This window comes from Rhinichthys klamathensis, unplaced genomic scaffold, assembly GCF_029890125.1.
Source record: "Rhinichthys klamathensis goyatoka isolate OS25496 unplaced genomic scaffold, OSU_Roscu_1.1 h1tg000007l_1, whole genome shotgun sequence".
Classification (NCBI taxonomy): domain Eukaryota; kingdom Metazoa; phylum Chordata; class Actinopteri; order Cypriniformes; family Leuciscidae; genus Rhinichthys; species Rhinichthys klamathensis.
The window spans coordinates 2136005-2155998 of NW_026606560.1; the positions used below are offsets into that span (position 1 = coordinate 2136005).

Here is a 19994-nt window from a genome sequence, read left to right on the forward strand (position 1 = left end):
TTTGAATTTTCCACTCCTTTACAGTAAACAAGTCATTCCCACCGTTTATGTGGAGTTTATTATTTTTATTGTTTATTATTATAAACACCTCTGCTTAATACTGTTATTTCGCGCATTCTTTAAATTACTCTGTATCTCAGATTCTCCTTATCTATGTCAGTGGGTTTTCCCCAGAAACACTTTGAAGTTGAAGGTGGAAACTAAAGTGTAAAAGAGATAAAAAAAATCTAGGGCAGGCAGGAAGGTTGTTCTGTGGTGTTGTTTTCACACGCTAAGCACATGCGAGAGGGAACGCATTGAGGACATCTGCCTTTTTTGGATGTTCCAGAGCCTCATATTTCTGTCTTTAGTACGTCCAAGTATATTTTTGATATCAACAGAGCTATTTTGTATGTAAAATACAAGTTTAAAGATAGACATCATAGGTCTTCGTGAGAAGGATTTGCTAAATTAATATGTATTGTTCTCATTTTCCTAATGTGACCTGATGTTATGTAAAGCAGCTAATTTACATTTTTGATGGCAACAGCAGAGGAGCCCAAATGGAGAAATCACTGTTCTGAGTGCATTAGGAAAGGTTTGTACAAGTCTTTTTCTACAATATAGCTGACAAATGCCCTTCTTCTGCCTAGATATGACGTATCATATCTTTCTTTCAATTACATAATTTTTTCAACATTATTCTGTAATTTGTGACTTAAAAGGTAAAGTTAATGTAATATCTGCATATTTTAGTTCATGTTTGCTGTTACAGTAGAATCTGACTGTTTGATAGCAGATGATAAATAAACGGTGCTGACTAAAAAGGTGGTTTAGTAAGTAGGATGCCTAACTGTTTAAACAGACTCTCGGAGTTTCAGTACAGGCAAAAATACCACAGATCTAGGTCATTGGCCCTTAAAAGAGCAAGGCAAGTCTGAGAAAACTAGGTTGACATAAAAAAGATTACGCTTGTAACATTAAGTAGCCTATCGCTCATGAGAATGCTGACTGTATAAACATATCGCAAGCGTATCATTGGTAACGTTCTACTTTGGTGGTTTTTTTATGCTTTTGATATTTACATGGGCGCAGATATGACCCCTTTTATGTGACATCCTCATGCAAGGTAACCTCATTTCTTTCTGACAACATGCTGGTTTGTTTCAGAGAAGGCAGGAGAAGAAACTGAAGGTTTAGGCATGAAGTGTAGGAAAGAATATTTGATTCAATATTCACTGATAATCACAGAGACCCAGAAAGGCATGACATGGATTTTGTCATCATAGTCTGGCAGTTGGTCTTTTTACTCCTCTTCAGTAGCAAATTCTGTGGTGAGTTAAGTTATTGTGATTGTTATATTGATGCTGGTTTAAATAAGTCCCATGATCAAGCTTATGTTAATAGTGCTTTCTCTCTCTCTGCTTAGACTGCTACGGAATCAGATGTGTTGGAAAGTTGATAGTAGACTCAAATGTCATCCCCATGGGCTCCAACTTGACTGTAGTCTGCCAATCAGACACTGGGCACTGTGGCAGACTCTTTGCCATAGATTACAACGGACAGACCATTTTCGAAGCAATGAATTGCTCTGTAATAAAAACACAAATAGTCATCAAGCAGACCAAATTTTCACTACTCTGCAAGGTGAAGGAGGGAGACACATGGCACAGTGTTTGCGGCAGAGATCTCCAAGCTGGCTGTAAGTTCGTATGTTTATCTGTATTCACACGCTCTGCACCATATAGACGCAATGACACATTTATTATTACATTAACAAGTCAAAAAATGTATTGACTAATGATTTTTAAGGATTAAAAGAAGAAAAAAGACTGCACATTTGTAGACCACGTACATGAAATATAAATATATAAGAAAATACATGAATCGAAGTTCTGTGACATTTCTAATTATTTGAATATGCGTGAAAGTATTATGTAATAATGCTGTTATGACGCTAATAATTCCCTTGTTTGTTTTTCTTTTGTTCAAAATTACAGATAGTTGTGAACATGACAATTAACAGTTTTTGGTTAATAATATCAGCTATTAATTCATTTTCTGCTTTAGACCCTCCAGGTAAACCGAATATCAGCTGCGTCACATACCAACATTCGGAGTTTGTTAACTGCTCTCTGACGGTCACAACCGAAACACATTTATCTACAAACTTCAGCGTAACATTTCAGTAAGTATGTCCTATTTCTGACAGTTTGATAACATCAAGTAGGTCTTGTACATTTTATATTGAATAAGACTTTGTCTTTTCTCAAACATATTAAAGATCGAAACAGCCTTTCTTCTACTTTATCTTTCTTCAATGTCTTTCTCTCTTTGCAAAGCAACAGTACATCTCAGTTTCTCCTGTATAAGATGGACAAGGACCATAATTTCTCTATTAAACGATCGCTGTTTGATGAGAACATGAATTACACAGTCCATGTAAGAGGTCAAAATGCATTAGGAGAGTCGCACTATAATTTCCCCTTCTCGATTTGGGACATTGGTAAGAGACTAAACTACACACACTTACTCATTTCTGAAGCACTTTCTCATTTTGATCATATCATGATCTCTTTTTCTTCTGCTCAGTAAAAGTGGTATAACGTTTTGACATACCAAATGTGCATAGATTTGTCTAGCCTCAATCATATGTTGATTTTATGACATTGTTTTTATTCAGTGATTCCAAGCACTCCAGAGATAACACAAGTTGTGTTTGAAAATGGTGCTCTTTCTCCTACAATATACTGGAATGGCTCAGAAGATGTACTGAAACCAAGTATAAGGTTCAGAAGAGCGCATAATGACCAGGATTGGGTGAGAGGATTTGTGAAAAATGTGTACTGGTTTAAAGCAAGTTGTCCATTAGCAAGTTAATTTTTGCTCTTGTATTTGATCAGGACCTGGGAAGAGTAACAGAGCTCCAAGCTGGATGCATTTTGATGCAGGAAACTTTAAAGCCGCTGATGCTCTATCAGTTTGAGCTGAGGGTGTGTGTTACTTCAACAAACTGCAGCATGTGGAGTCATCCCTTCAATATAACCAGCCCTGGAATAGGTAATTGCTTAACATTTATTTTTACATTTTCAATAGTCAGATGAAGTTAGTTTAAATGTGTTTTACCTGCAAATGTTTTGATAAGAAGAAATTTGTTTTAAAATGCTCTAGCACCCTCACACAAACTTGATGTGTGGAGAGTCATCAACAGGACCAGTACACATGGACTTCAGAATGTCACAGTGTTGTGGAAGGTAACAGCATCACCTACTGGACAAAAAAATCATAAAATGAAAGTATTAAGGTGGTTGATTTCAAAGGAAAACCTGTACAATATACACAACCGTGCAACAGTTTGGGGTTGATACATTTTTATCAAATAAATGTTTTCTTTTATGCTCACCAAGGCTGAATTTATTTGATCAAAAATAATATTGTGAAGTATTTTTTACGATTTAAAATAACAATTTTAATATATTTCAAAATGTAATTTATTCCTGTGATGGCAAAGCTGGATTTTCAGCATCATTACTCTAGTCTTTAGCATGATCCTTCAGAAATCATTCTAATATGCTGATTTTCTGCTCAAGAAACATTATTTTCATATAAAAATAGTTGGAAATGGTTGTGAGGCTTAATATGTATACCTTGATACTTTTTTCATGATTCTTTGAAGAATAGAAAGTTCAAAAGAACAACATTTATTTAATGTATGCTTCATTTCTTTAAAGAAAATATCTTACTGGCCCCAAACTTTTGAACGGTAGTGTAAATTATACTTATACAGCACCTTAAATATTACCCTACCCTCTTATATAAAAATTGACCTTATGCACAGTTTTTTTTTTATGGTTCTTGTCACACATTTTTTTAGTGATTAGTGACCACCTAGAAATCTTAATTCTTATTCATTTTAATTTTCTGAATTTTCTGAAATTTCTGTTGTTTTATTTTTTCAAAGTCCTGAAATTTGGTTTATTTCCAGTTTAAAGTAGATTGTGAATCCCAGATTTGCAATGATGTTTGGACCTTACTGTATATTTTTAACGAAAAATAATTTACAATTATTCAGAGCCATTCTCAGAAGTAGCTTTAAAGAAGAAGTAGCACTAAAGAATCTGTTGAATATGTAAAATTGTAATTCTTTGAAGAGCTGAATAGATTGTTGACTAATAACAATGATTGTTAAAATATTTTATTGTTTCTTTTGACCTCATTTTGAGTGTTTTACTATTTGGTGCAATGGCTTGACCTTGCTAGTGATTAGTTGCCAAGCTTCAAATAATTTAATAACCTTCTCTCTATATTCTTGATTAAACTATTGAGTCTATTGAACAATTGACCCAGCTAACACAAATATGTTCTAAGAACTTTTTGCGGGAAAACTTTATTTTACAGTGTCCTTGTTACATATGTTACGTGTACTTACCATAGTAATAACAGTAAATTATGCATAATTACATGTAACTAACCCTCAACCAAACCCTAATTCTACCCTAACCCTATAGTACGTTCATGTTGTTAATTAATATTACTCAGTATTTAAATATATAATTACACAATGACACTTTCAAATAATGTGTAACATGTTATGCTAATATTCCCAATATAACAGTAATAACAGCAAACATTAGACAAAACACAAAGGACAAAAAACACACATACACAAACAAAAAGGAAAAATGTAGATAGATACAATATAAAATAGTTAGGAAATAAACTCTATCAAATTATGTGGCACAATTTTTATATAATTCAAAAAGGGTTTCCAGATTTGATCAAATAATTCACTCCTCATTGAATATGTGATCTTCTCTAAAAGTACACTGCTACAAACCCCCGACAATCCAATCAGCACATCAGTGTCTGCCTTTTATTTCAAAGCAAGGAAATTTAGCTACTTTTAACAACATTTCAGCGTATTATAGATGATGGAGGTTAAAATTGGTAAAAATTACCTATAATAAAACACCATGAATTTGTGACGTAATTTCAATACTTGCACCCCAAACACCTTCACTTTAGGATACAACCAGGTAGAATGAAAAGATTTTTTTTTTCATTTTTTTTTTTCATACCACATCTAAAGCAGAGTGGGGAAATAAAGACCAGATAACTTTGAACGAACTTCTATTAACGTTACTGGAAGAACATTTGTTCATAACTTTAAGAGAACCTTGACAGAATCTTCTGAGAATGTTCCCTGTTAGCTGGGTATTATTAGTCTGTACACTCACTTTATATTATAATAGCTTTTATGTGAGGAACAGACTGAAACAAAATTTCTCTATCCCACTCGAGAACTGCTGCAGTCAGTGAGTTTGTGTACCAGATCAGCCCAGTTTGTAAATGAATCATTCAGTCCCATTTGTGAGCCACATCAGGCAGGTCATTGAAAGAACTGACTAAAAAGAATGATTTGTAATGTCATATAGAAAAAAAAAATAAAAAACATTATCACGGCCCTTTGCCCTCAACATGAACTCACTTGCTGACTATGTATTTCTCCTGCATCTTCCAGCACTATAAACCAGAAAACTACAGTGGAGATTTGTTATATTACAAGTTATCTTATATAGAAGAAGGCAAGATCCATGAACTGAACTGCTCAGCTCATGTCACCCATCAGACACTTCAGCTGAGCGTAGCAGAGGTTAACGTGAATGCTGTGACATCAGCTGGGTCCTCCCCACCCACACGTGTGAGCTTGCTATGGACAGGTGAGAAACAGTTGATTTATTTATTGAGTTTTGTAGGACACAGAAAGTGTAGCACCCTTAACCTCACCTGTATGAGACATCTACGCATTCTTCGTCTGAAAGAAAGTCCTACATTTCTCTCTTTGTGTTTGTGTCACAGACAAACCAGCTCCCAAGATAACATATTCAGTTCCAGCAGCAGGGGGCAGTGTGCTTCTAGCATGGGACATGTCTCATTACATTGAGGGAGTGGAGGGCATTCTGGGTTTTGTTGTACAGTGGCAACAAAGCCCAGTGCACTTAGAATGGAAGAGATTAGGAAAAGACTATAATTTAACATTGCTACAAGGTAAGAAATATTTTTTTTCAAAATCTAGTTCTATTGATCTTAAAATCTAAGGGTTAAAATAATTTTAAAAGGGTTTGAAAAACACAGTAGCCTATGTTATGTAGATTGATGTAGTTAATATAATGATGTCCATTATCTAGCACTTGATCCAGTAATATTAACACTTTCTCTTCTGTTATATTTTTTTATAAAAAAAAAAAAAAAAGAAGTACATTAGATTAAACTGAGCGGGGTCATGGCACTTGCATATTGTTGTCCTACTGTTAGTTTAACTGCATCCATTGTTCTCATTTGTAAGTCGCTTTGGATAAAAGCGTCTGGTAAATGAATAAATGTAAATATAATCTAAGTTTCATTATAAAGTCCTTAAACAATTCTGAACTCGCAGGTATGCAAGCCGGTGTCCTGTATAACATTTCATTATATGCTGAAGAAGCCAGTGGAGTTTCAGATCCTGCATTTGTTCAGGTTTATGCCAGGGAAAAGAGTAAGTTCATGTTCACTTGTATATTTGCAGTTGCCCCCTATCCCCCCCCCCCCCCCCCCCCCCCCCCACCCATCTGAATCTATTAAGCTATAAATTTGATTAACAATATTACAATTACTTAATTTAGTAATATAAGTACTATTTCCTAATATGTTTTCAAAACATTAGGCCAAACATTTCTTACAAAACAACAACCAAAAAGTATAGCAATAATCCCCTCCTTCCCTCGAAATTGCCACAAGAGGGCAGTAACAGAGAATTTGTCAAAAGTTAGTCAGTTTATGGGTAGGTTGTAAATACAAATAGTTAAAGAGTTTATATCAATTATTTAACATTTTGCTACTCAGTGATTGAAGATGCACTTAATGCACCTCTTTTGTTTTTTATTTTAGAGCCTCTATCCGGTCCAGATGTATCAATTACGACTGTAGGGAAAAAGCAGATTTTGATCCAATGGGATGAGCTCGCACAAGAAAAACAAAGGGGATTTATCAAAAACTACACCATTTATTTCCAGAGACATAGAGACAAGAGACTTATTCAGAACCGTAAGTAAAACAGTTGTTTGTGAGTGTGTTAACTTGGGCTGTGGTTTATGTCTGAATGTGGCTGAGGGGAGTAGTCACGTGGTTTGTACACAGAGAATCAGAACTTTAGTTTTTTTTTATTAACACTGTCTCGACATAAAAGCAATTTTTTTTTGTGTTTTTTTTTCAAAACACCTCAGGTGTCTTTAACCTCACCCCACAAGTGATGCAGTGCACCTTCATGCATTTAGCACAGTGGAAAGACTCTACCTGTCTTTGGTTTGAGACTCATCACTGTCACACCCACAGTTTGGCAGCAGGGTTTTCCACCATTTACTGAAAAGGTTCACATCCTCTTCCAGTAAACCCACTCCCCTACACTTCTACATTACAGTTCTAAAACAGATGTTCAGAGTGTATTCTGAGCTAATACAGCAAAACATTTAGTGTAAATAAGCTGTGTAAATAAGTGTAAAATTGATTTTGGAAGCATCTAACATGGGAACCACTTTTAAAAGGTTTCGGTTGTATATCTTGTTGTTGTTGCATTGGTGAATTATTCTTAAACAATATATATTTATATATATATATATATATATATATATATATATATATATATATATATATTAGTGCTGGGCAAGTTAACGCGTTATTATCGCGTTAACGCATTTATTAATTAATGCCGACAATTTTTTTATCGCGCGTTAACGCAGTTTTTTTTTTATTATTATTTTGAAAGTCCGTTGCTCACTGGCTCTGAATACAAATAGGCCTACAGTCAAACCATGATCACAGGAGGGGTGGGATGTTGGTCAGCCAGCAAATAACCCACCCAAACAAGCAGTGGAGAGGCTTTGGCAGGTTCTCTCAGGTGAACAGAAAGGGAGACAGCGCTCCGCGAGTGAATGACAGGCGCTCTATGGATAGTAACCATGGCCACGGCTTCTGTGCGCTACGCAACTGTAGCCTTTTTAACTTAAATTAAAATTATACATAACTTTACCTGATAGGCCTGCGTTTAGTTTAGCGGGGATGCTCTGCCATGTGAATTCCCTCCTGTTGATGTCCTGATAACTATTTAGATTCTGGAAACTCACAAACAGCGAGCCGAGGATCAGTCTCTCTTCCAATGATTTGTGCTGCGCGTCGTGTACAAAAAGTTAGACAATTCAACTTCGGCAACGCGCGGGCGCGTGCGTGAGGCGAGCATGACCGCAATAGTTTCACAGGAACGCAACCGCTTGTCGCTGCACCTGTGCTCGACCACTTCACCTCACTCTAGGCTGATTTATACTTCTGCGTCGGACCTACACCGGAGCCTCTCTACGCTATAGACTACGCGTTGGTTTTCATTTATATATCTGCGTCGTTGTCCGCGTTGACGCGCAATTACACATGCAGAGGGAGAGTGTGAAACCCGGGGAGCGGTTCTAGCAATCACAGCGCTTGCGGTACGCGTAGAATTGAGTTACATTTTTGGAGAGATGCACGTCAGGGTACGCGCGCTACACAGCTACGGCGTGAGTTCGACGCAGAAGTATAAATTGGGCTTTACCTCTGTTTAATGTAATCTTACGTGGGAAACCATGGCATGCCATGACCAAACCTAAGCTGCTATCAGAGAAGTAACGTTGGTCGACTTATATCTGTAGTGATCATGACCCTTTGACTACATAGACTGTTTCTGCTGCTCCCTGATACAAGATACCTGTTCAGAAAAAAAAGAAAAAAGAAAACTGGACTCGTTTTAACTAGCTAGATAAAAGGTAATGCCCTGGCAGTGGCAAATAGCTTTGTTTAAATATTTGATTTGATTACGTTAATGTTTAAGTTGAGATTTACAAGAAATATTTTATTGCTACAGTGTAAAGGGAATACTGCTGGTATAAAGCACCTTATTTGTTTAAAGTTTTTGCAAACCACATGTTATTGCACTTTTGTAGCAGTACATTTAAATCAAAAGTGCGCAATACACTACTTTAGAATTCATTATTCAATTTTACGCGTAACAATGCGATTAATCGCGATTAATCGCAAGAAAATCATGCGATTAATCGCGGTTAAATTTTTTAATCGTTGCCCAGCACTAATATATATATATATATATACCAGCCTAATCCTAAACTGATGTTTTTTTGCTGGTCTCACAGCCTGGACAAGCTAGTGTTCAGCCAGCGGATCTACTAGCCTCGCCAGCTAAAAAGTGCCTAAATCCAACCAAGAGACCAGCTGGATCAGGCTGTTTAAGATTTTCTTTCAGAGATATTATTTACTGATTTTAATCATACACTGATGCAACAACATCTGAAGCTGAAGTACAGCTTAGCTAGCCAGGATGCCAGCAGCTTAGCAAGAAGCTTCTTCCGTGAGAAGCATAAACCAGCAAAAAACAACAACATTTTAATCAGCTAAGACCAGCAAACCAGCTTAGACTGTTATACACAGTTTATTTTCAGCAGGGATATGCACTACTGTTTAAAAATTTGGGATCGTATTTTTTTTTTTTTTAACAAAGTCTCTTATACTCACCAAGGCTGCATTCATTTGATCAAAAATACAGGGAAAACAGTTTTGTGAAATATGATTACAATACTAAATCACTGTTTTATATTTTAATGTTTTTATATTTTAAAATGTAATTTATTCCTGTCATGACAAAGCTGAATTTTCAGCAGCCATTACTCCAGTCTTCAGTGTCACATGACCCTTCAGAAATCATTCTGATATGCTGATTTGATGCTCAAGAAACATTAATTATTATTATAAATGTTGGCCTGCTTTTTGTGGAAATCATGATGCATTTTTCAGGATTTTTCAGAATAAATCTTTTTAAAGAATAATACTTTTAACAGTAGTGTAGTTCCACCAGTTTATGTATATGTGCAGGTTTTGGTCTTTTTTTGGGTCGTTTTGCTTTGCCAGTAAAGGCTCAAAAAGTTTCTTTGAAAATCCAGATGACTTAAACTTGATCTACTGCAGTTTGTTGTTATTTATGGTAGTGTTGAGTTCATATTTTATTATTGCAAGAGAAAATAAAATGTATAAGTGTTGGAAAAAAGATGTCACTCTCAAAGGGACAGGCCCATATGTCAGATTTAACTATTCATTGATGGGCCTCACATGCTTAGGACCATGGCAGATGACTTACAGTTTCTACATAAAAAAAAAATTTAGAATAGACTTCTGGTGAACAAAATTATTAGAGAGATATTTGCGGTTAAAATTATTAGAGAGAAAATTGCGGTTTATATGGGCTTTCATCCCTGCTGTGCATCATTGTAGATACATATTCACTAGAGTGAATCTCTTCCTGTCTTCTATGTAATTTCTGTGCCTTATTGGCGCTACAGCTCGGCTAGAGCGAATGAGACCTAGCAGCAGCTATTCTTAACATGTGGCTTCTGGCATGACAGGAAGTAGAGGCAACAGCGGAAAGCATGTGGCTATGTACAAATGTTTCTGTCTCCAACGTAGCTTCTCTAACCAAGCTGTTAAACAGACATCAGTATCTAAAACATGTCTGTTATGATCCTGTGGTGTAACAATGAGGTAAAAAAAAAAAAAAACATAACGTTTTTCTCTCAGTGTTAAATATCTCCACCCTGCTGAACAGTTCAATTTCATGTTTCATTCTACTGAGTTACTCTTAGGCCTTTGACCGTGAATCATTAAACCTAAACTGTCAGCTATCTAATATTTGCTAAAACAAACTAAACAGAGAGTGATGCAAATGAATGTTTAATATTATTTTCTGCTGAAAAAAACATCCAGGAAGAAACAGTCGTCGTGTCCTCATGTTTTGTTTGTGCTCTGCTTGCAGAAAATGTGTCTTACGCATTTCCTAGACGTTTGAGTTGGAAGCTGCCTGGTCCACAGGAATGTTTCGATATTCTGGTCTCTGCATGGAATTCTGCGGGTGAAGGGCCCAAAGGAAAACCTGCCACCTGCTGTTGTCCCAGCAAACTATCATATCAACCCAGTTCAGACAAGACAACAGGTGCATTGTCTAATGAAATAGACGAGAAAGGTCAAGGATCTTTAAAACCAAGCATTGTACTTTTGCTAACATTCTGGCAAGGTTCTCTCATAGTTATGAACAACCATTCTTCCAGTAATGTTAATGAAATGTTTGTTAGCTGGAGGATTAACTGTGTGGAGAAACTTTAGTTCACTTCAGAATTAAAATTTCCTAATAATTTACTCACCCCCACGTCATCCAAGAAGATGTTCATGTCTTTCTTTCTTCAGCGAAAAAGAAATTCAATTTTTTGAGGAAAACATTCCAGGATTTTTCTCCGTATAGTGGACTTCAATGGGGTACAACAGTTGAAGGTCCAAATTGCAGTTTCATTGCAGCTTCAAAGGGCTCTACACAATCCCAGCCGGTGAATAAGGGTCTTATCTAGCGAAACGATCGTTCATTTTCTAAGAAAAATATATAATATATACTTTTTAACCACAAATGATCGTCTTGCACTAGCTTTGCGATGCGCCACGCATTACTAATCACGTTGAAAGGTCACGCGTAACATAGGCGGAAGTACCAGCCCGATCTCATGAAAGTGCGTATCTATACAACAAATGTTATTTCTCGTGCCATTTATACGCCAAAAACATCTATGATACGCAGTTTTCGCGTGCATATGATACGCACTTTATGGCGTGTAATACGCACGCACTCCCCACCCGCCTCCCCCCTAAACCTACCCAAGGGGTTTTCAGTGCGTAGCCAATGCACGCAAAAAACATTTTTGGTGTATAAATGGCACGAGAAATGACATTCGTGGTATAGATACGCACTTTCATGAGACTGTGTGGAAGTACCGACCTAGTGCTTACAAAGCGAATGTGCAAAGACTAAGAAAAATAAATAAATAAAAGGTAAAACAATGATGACGGACGATTTTGAAGTTGGCGGAGAAAATTAGATGTTTTCGCCCTACCCTACCTTTTTGAACCGGAACATGCGTGACCTTTTAGCGTGATTACGTAATGCGTGGTGCATCGCAGAGACAAGCATTTGTGGTCAAAAAGTATATAAATGGTTTTTTTCCCCGCTAGATAAGACCCTTATTCACCGGCTGGGATCGTGTAGAGACCTTTGAAGCTGCATTGAAACTGCAATTTGGACCTTCAAACCGTTGTAACCCATTGAAGTCCACTATGGAGAAAAATCCTGGAATGTTTTCCTCAAAAACCTTAATTTCTTTTCGACTGAAGAAAGAAAGACATAAACATCTTGGATGACGTGGGGGTGAATAAATGATCAGGAAATTTTAATTCTGAAGTGACCTAATCCTTTAAATCACATTAGTTTGACCACAATCAATTACAACAAGCATATATATCTTTACAGAAATGTTCTGTAGAGGTGTTTATACAGTATTTGACAAAAAGATTTGAAGAGTGTTGCTATATTGAAATATTAAAATTCTGTCATCATTGTTTACTCATATTCATGTCGTTGTGGAACACAAAATATTTTGTGTTAAGATATTTTGTTTTTGTCTAGTCAAAGTCATTGAGATCCAAATCAACACTGGACCCCATTGACTTTCATTGGATGAACAAAAAACCCTGAGACATTTCAACAAAAAAAAACCTTTGTGTTCCAGACGAAAGAAAGTCATACTATCGCTTTAAGAGAATCAGTATGAGGTTCAGTGCACGTTTTGACTACAATATTACTCATCGTGTAGGGTATGGGTTAGGGCTGCATAGCATACCGTGCATACACAAGACACTGAATAATATTCATGCATTATTCACAAAGTATGCACTTATAAAGTGATTTCAAAGATATTATAAACAGTTAATGCAGAATTGTTCCAACAGGACCATTTCATGTTAATGTGTACTTTCCAGGTGGAATGATAGCTGGAATTTGTTTGGCTGCTGCTGTTCCTGTAGTGATCCTGGCCAACCTGATGTACCTGAAATGTGTGCGGCAAAGGTGACATGCTGAACTAGGGGTTTTTGATGTTTGGTGTTTGCACTTTCACTTGTGCAAGTAGTTTCACAACGTGGCTCATGCTGGCAGTCTTTCATAATGTTACAGTCACAGTCACAGTCAGTGTGAAGTAGAGAGTTCAGAGCAAATTGTTGTGATGAAACAATGGCCATTTTATTTAAAATAAGCTTAATATAATGCATAGTTGTTAGGTGAAGTTAGGTGAGTGTTTGTTTGTGTATAACTTACTTTTATTTCTTAAAAAATCTTTTTACAGAATGATGAAAATGTGCATGTCCATGGGAGTCAATTGGATTTTTGAAAATTTACCGAAATTCGATAACAGCAATGCTATAAAACTACTAAAGGTAATTGTTTATTTATACAATGTCATTTACAATGAGATGTCAATTAGATCTTGTGAAGTGGGTTTGGTCAGTATCTCACAAGGCTGGAGGGATTACATTACCGTAATTCAGATAGGTCAGATACATTGTGATCAAATGGGAAAACGGCATTTTCACTCTTCTGAAGCTGTCATCCATCTCCAAATAGAAAAACATACTGAACTTCAGAATGCCACAGCTAACATAACAGGCATTGATTATATTGGCAAAAACAAAAAAGCATTCACAAATCAGCTGGACGAGCATAATGAGGAGGACACCTTTGGTATGGGTACAGATGATCAGTTAAAAAACAAAAACATTATGAGGCACAGTAGCAGAAATTACATGGTTATGGATGTCCTCAGAATGTCAACATTGAATTTGGATTGAACAATATTGTAACAGGAGATTGCCAATATTCACATTTAACACAATAACAGGAGTCATAAGCCTTCTACAATGGCTGAAGTAAAACAAATTTTACATTTTATAGAGGCCTTACCCCATGTTCATGTCTGTATTATAGCTCACTGATGACTATGCAACATGCTGTTTTTATTTGAGTTAAGAAAAGAGTGTAAAAGCAGACCACACTGTCTAAAACTATCATTGACATTATGCAGTTTTGTAAAGGTAAACATCGAAATACCTCTAACATACTTGATTATACTCAAAGTGCATTACAGTTATGATATGAAATTACAGCTGTTATTGCAACTATTATTAGACATTGTCTTCATACTGCATCTCCATACTTACCAGTACCTTTTTTCCCCCTTAGGATGACAGCTATGGCCCCTGGGGACCTCTTTCTGAAGACAACGATCCTCCCTTAACTCCAATTGAGGAAGTCGATCCGTCTTGGGAGAGGCAAGACTCTTATCCAACTGTTCTTCACGTCACAGAAACGTCCACGACGGACCTGATTTGCATTGATTCTCCTTATAAACCTCAGTTATTAACCGCTTCACAGAGAAATGAAGACGTCTCTGAGACTACAGAGGAAGAACTAAAGGAGGAGGACCAGTTCCCTTTGTTGGTGTCTCCATCACATCATGACTTCAGTTGGGATTTAACCTGTATTCCCGTGAAACATGGGCGTCTTAATAGCTTCTTAGCCATGGATGGAGCACTCGGATCCTTGGGCGTTCTTGAAGGCCTCCTCTCTCCCCCTCAGATAGCTTCCAAGAAGGATGGTAGAGTGGAAGAGAATGACAGGACTATGGGAACAGGAGATGTAGGGCAGAGCACTTTCACAAGTCAAACTGTTCTACCCATTGACCTGGAGAGCTGCCTCAGACAGCCTGTCTTTAATTTCAGCCCATACTCCCCACAAGGGCTTTGCCATAGTTTTTCAATTCCAGAAGAGGGTTAGACGATCTTTTGAACATGTTTTTAAGAAATATCTTGCGGGCAAGAGTACTGCTGAACTGAATATCGGGATGGATGTGATTCTGCGGTAAACACAACCATATTCAAGCACTTGTATGAGACCATCTTGTACATAAGCATTAAGGTTTTTTATGATTTTACAGTGATGATACTCTATTTTCTGTATATTGTCTGCACTTCATCCAATGTGTGGCTTTAGTTAGATGCATATGAATCACTTTGGTTTCCGCACACAAGTATGTTGTATGTTGCTGAGTTATTTTTTCTTAGTAACTTCTTCCTCTGGAATACTGTTTTGATACAAATTAAAAGACACACAGCTGTCAAATTGCACTTTTTATTTTATTTTATATATCACTTATGGACAAAACATCAAGAAACCTTGGAAAAAGAAGTGTGCTTAACTGTATTGAATGTCCACTTGTATTGTACTTTTTTCAACTACTTGCAGATAATATAATATTAAAATGAAAGGCCACTCTAGTGTATTTAAAGGGAGTACACTTTAATGATTTTTTCTTAACACACTTAAAAAGTGCACTTCTAATAAAGTTAAAAGGTTGATGTACTTAAAGGGTTAGTTCACTATAAAATAAAAAAATTATGTCATTAATTACTTACCCTCATGTCGTTCCAAACCCTTAAGACTTTCTTTTATCTTAGGAACACAAATGAAGATCTTTTTGATGAAATCTGAGAGCTTTCTGTGTCCCTTCATAGATAGCTACGCAACTACCACTTTGACGCTTCAAAAAGATCGCTGTATATGATAAACAGATTGAATGTAGGCTTTTATTCACATATAAACATTTATCAACTCATACATCAGTTGTGGTAGACAGTAGCTTAAGCATGTTCGCTTGACGTGCAAGAACCAATGAGGTTCATTCTCGTGTCACACAGCACGTTTGAGCTTCCACAAGAACCAATGAGGTTCATCCTTTTGTTACGCAGCACTTTTGAGCTTCCTCAAGAACCAATGAAGTTAATTCTCGTGTGTTACGCAGCTCGTTTGAGCTTCTGCAAGAACCACTGAGGTTCATTCTCGTGTTACGCAGCCTGTTGAGCTTCCTCAAGAACCAATGAAGTTAATTCTTGTGTGTTACGCAGCACGTTTGAGCTTCAGCAAGAACCAATGAGGTTCATTCTCTTGTTACGCTGCACTTTTGAGCTTCCGCAAGAACCAATGAAGTTAATTCTCGTGTTACGCAGCACGTTTGAGGTTCTGCAGGAACCACTGAGGTTCATTCTCTTGTTACGCAGCCTGTTGAGCTTCCTCAAGAACCAATGAAGTTAATTCTCGTGTGTTACGCAGCACGTTTGAGCTTCTGCAAGAACCACTGAGGTTCATTCTCGTGTTACGCAGCCTGTTGAGCTTCCTCAAGAACCAATGAAGTTAATTCTTGTGTGTTACGCAGCACATTTGAGCTTCTGCAAGAACCAATGAGGTTCATTCTCTTGTTACGCTGCACTTTTGAGCTTCCTCAAGAACCAATGAGGTTCATTCTCTTGTTACGCAGCACTTTTGAGCCTCCTCAAGAACCAATGAAGTTAATTCTCGTGTCACACAGCACGTTTGAGCTTCCACAAGAACCACTGAGGTTCATTCTCGTGTTACGCAGCCTGTTGAGCTTCCTCAAGAACCAATGAAGTTAATTCTCGTGTGTCACGCAGCACGTTTGAGCTTCTGCAAGAACCACTGAGGTTCATTCTCGTGTTACGCAGCACGTTTGAGCTTCCTCAAGAACCAATGAAGTTAATTCTCGTGTGTTACGCAGCACATTTGAGCTTCAGCAAGAACCAATGAGGTTCATTCTCTTGTTACGCAGCACTTTTTAGCTTCCTCAAGAACCAATGAAGTTAATTCTCGTGTGTTACGCAGCACGTTTGAGCTTCTGCAGGAACCACTGAGGTTCATTCTCGTGTTACGCAGCCTGTTGAGCTTCCTCAAGAACCAATGAAGTTAATTCTTGTGTGTTACGCAGCACATTTGAGCTTCAGCAAGAACTAATGAGGGTTGTTTTTGCGCGCCAAGCCAGTTTGGTTGAGCTTCTGTTTATGTCCACTGATCAATGTTTAAATGCGAATAATAGCCTGAATTGTTCATCATATAAAGTGATCGAGTCTCTTCAGAAAATTTTGGACTAAACCAACAATCTCTTTATGAACTTTTTGAAGTGTTAAAGTGGTAGTTGGGTAGCTGGCAATGGAGGGATAGTAAGCTCTCAGATTTCATCAAAAAGATCTTCATTTGTGTTTCCGAAGATAGACGAAAGTCTTGGAACGACATGAGGGTAAGTAATTATTGACAGAACTTTCATTTTGGGTGAACTATCACTTTAAGTTCTACTTAAATGGGCCAAAGAAGCACTTTAAAATTCAGATAATTTCCTTAACTATAAATTTACATTGTAATACAGTTTTATGTAATTACAATTAACATGCAATTAAGTGTCCAGAAATATTACATTCAGTTCACACTTAAGAATATTATTTTACAGTAAATTATTTCCATAATAAGTACTCTTCTTAAAAGTATGCAATAAAGGTGTATTTTTTTAGGGTAATTCAGATGAAAGGTCATCAGATCAAATATTAACACTAAAGACGAGATTTATACAACACATTTTTTAAAATGTGAAAGGAAAATATAATCGTCTAAAGCAATCAAAAGGATGAGCGACTATACAGCAAACACAAGATAAGCTGTCTCCAAAAAGTTATGGTGATTAAGTTGTTTTGGTAACGCTTCCTTTTACAGTCATGTTACCCAGGTACATACTATGTACTTATTATAATAATTACAATTACTGGGTTATAACTTATAACTAGGTACTAACCCTGAACCTACCCCTAACCCATGTACCGTATATTAGCCAGTACTTTCTAGGTAAGCACACTGTAAGTACACGTACTGTAAAAGGAAGCGTTACCGTTGTTTTTTATAGGCTGTGTGACATTCAGCTCATGTTGAGCACACAAAGAACTGCCGGATTCTCTGTAGGCCCTCTAAATAAGTTTGCATGAGATATGAGAGGAACTATTGAAAGCTCATTGAGCAGGAGCCACACATTTATATTTCTGTGCTAGTTTACAGGAATGATGTTAAGTTTGGGGTTTATTTACACTTTGTTCTGTACTCCAGAGGTGTGATTTCTTTACTTGTTTAAAAAGACAAATCGCCATTAACGTCCAGAGGAATTACAAAGCTTTTTAATCAATGAATCTTTTAACCAATAAATGATTTAAATCTAATGCAAATGCATTATTGTGTTGGAAATGTAACTTCTTATAATCTTTATCACAATCAGATGGGAGGTAGAATGTATTAAAAAACTGTTAAGCTGCGTTTGACATGTAAAACCTTGTTAACCTGATGTTATTCATTAGCCAGTGGGTCTCAAGAGGTTAATTTTGGTTCTCAGTTACACTATAACCATCGTGCTTTGCAGAGACATCTGCACCGCAAAGCTGTTTTTAAAACTTCCTGAGAAAGTTCTCGTGTCACCCTTAAGAAACAGTTCAACATCTCACACGTGAGGAGACGTCATCGACTCATTCACACCACATCTCTGTACAAATATTCCACTATTGTGACACTGTATGACACCTTTCAATATGATATATGGGAACTTTAAGGGTGGGTGGGCACAGTCTGGCCTATGTTGTCCCTTTATGATTATGAGCATGCATGTAATGTGAATTAATGTGAAGCATAGTGCTGCCATATATTGCACTTGAGAGCACAGAGAATGCTTGAGATCAGAGACAACAAGGAATATCTTAACCAATCCTGAGAAAGATTCCCATCACTTGGAAAATACTTTTGTCAACACACAGCCTGGAAGGCATATTCCTCAATTGACTATTGTTATATAGTCCTCATAAAATATAACGTCATATAAAATGCCATATTGATAGGTTTCCTGTAAAAAAAATATTTTCAGCGCTATTAATATGAGTTTCTCAGACCATAGCCTAATATTGAGTCAAAACACATAGGCCCGGTGGTGTAGTCTACGTGATACGCAGGTATACGCCGTACCACTAGAAAATGTCAAGGATTTCCGTATACCCACTAGGAAAGGCCAAGGATCTCCGTATACCCACTTAAAAAGCGCGAGTATTCGTAACAACATCGTTTTGTGACAGAACTTTCATTCATAAATTCACCCCCTCTATGTTTGCGCAGCGGATCGAATCGCAGAATCCAGTCACAAATGTAACTTAGCCTACTGTAAAGCGGAACGTCACGCAATTTGGCCATTTTTGAAAGAATAAATCAAAAGTAGGGATGTACAACGAATCAAATCTCGATATGTACTAGTGTGAAAACTAGTGTACTAAAGCTCAAAAAGACTGCTATAGAAATAAACTCTGCATGTTCTGCGTGTTTCTGTGAATGAGCGCAATGTGTGCTCTACACACTGAAGCGCGCGTGACACTCATGGTGTTTTCAGCGTCTATGAGGAGGAGGACATGCACACATTTGAACTTCATCGCAGACCTTTTATGAGAGTCACTTCACAAGAATTTTACCATTTCATTTGATAAAACTATCGTCGTTCATTCGTATCATATACACTCACAAACTTAAAAGTCTTCATGACAACCTGTCAAAATAAAAGTTTTGTATAACGAAGAAAATATAACAGAAATATATTACTATTGCACAGTAGAGTATACTTCAAGTAGGCCTAGTAATAATAATAATAATAGTTTATTAAAACACACAAATGTCTTTAATTTACAACCCACCATAATAAAAGTTTGTAGAGAGAAAGAAAGTAACTCGAAGGAATTATTAAAGAAATTGCATTGTAAGATGTAGCCCACTTTTTAAAATAATAATAATAATCTTTTAAAACATAATTTTAAAGGAATATCACACAAGTTTTCACACGGGGGGGGGGGGGGGGGGGGGGTACAATACTACTCAATACTACTCTCTCTAAAAAGTATTGAATTATTATTATCACCCATATCAATCTCGACAAGGGGATATTGTAACGCTTAGGTTCTCAAAAAGATGATGAAGGCAACGAGATACAAATAATGAGATGATTTATTCCAAGACACGATGAATCCAAGATGCGAAACAGCATGAGACACAGACATGTCCATTAAACCACAAACAATAACCAACTGACACGAGAGGAACCGAAATACACAGATGAATTAGTGAAGACAAGGTGACAGCAGGCAGCTGAAGACGGTGAGAG

The 19994-nt window shown here is 36.8% G+C and overlaps 1 protein-coding gene across 1 annotated transcript; it reads left to right on the plus strand.

The window, feature by feature from the left end:
* Nucleotides 1–427: 427 nt before the first annotated feature.
* Nucleotides 428–15008, plus strand: il23r (interleukin 23 receptor). Its single transcript, XM_056259675.1, has 16 exons — nucleotides 428–577; nucleotides 1150–1313; nucleotides 1409–1681; nucleotides 2050–2167; nucleotides 2322–2485; nucleotides 2663–2799; nucleotides 2883–3039; nucleotides 3151–3233; nucleotides 5501–5699; nucleotides 5839–6027; nucleotides 6416–6514; nucleotides 6907–7062; nucleotides 10862–11038; nucleotides 12907–12994; nucleotides 13269–13359; nucleotides 14162–15008. Exons 2-16 carry the CDS (start codon nucleotides 1250–1252, stop codon nucleotides 14753–14755), a joined length of 2589 nt encoding a protein of 862 aa, XP_056115650.1. The 5' UTR covers nucleotides 428–577; nucleotides 1150–1249; the 3' UTR covers nucleotides 14756–15008.
* The last annotated feature ends 4986 nt before the right edge of the window (nucleotides 15009–19994 follow it).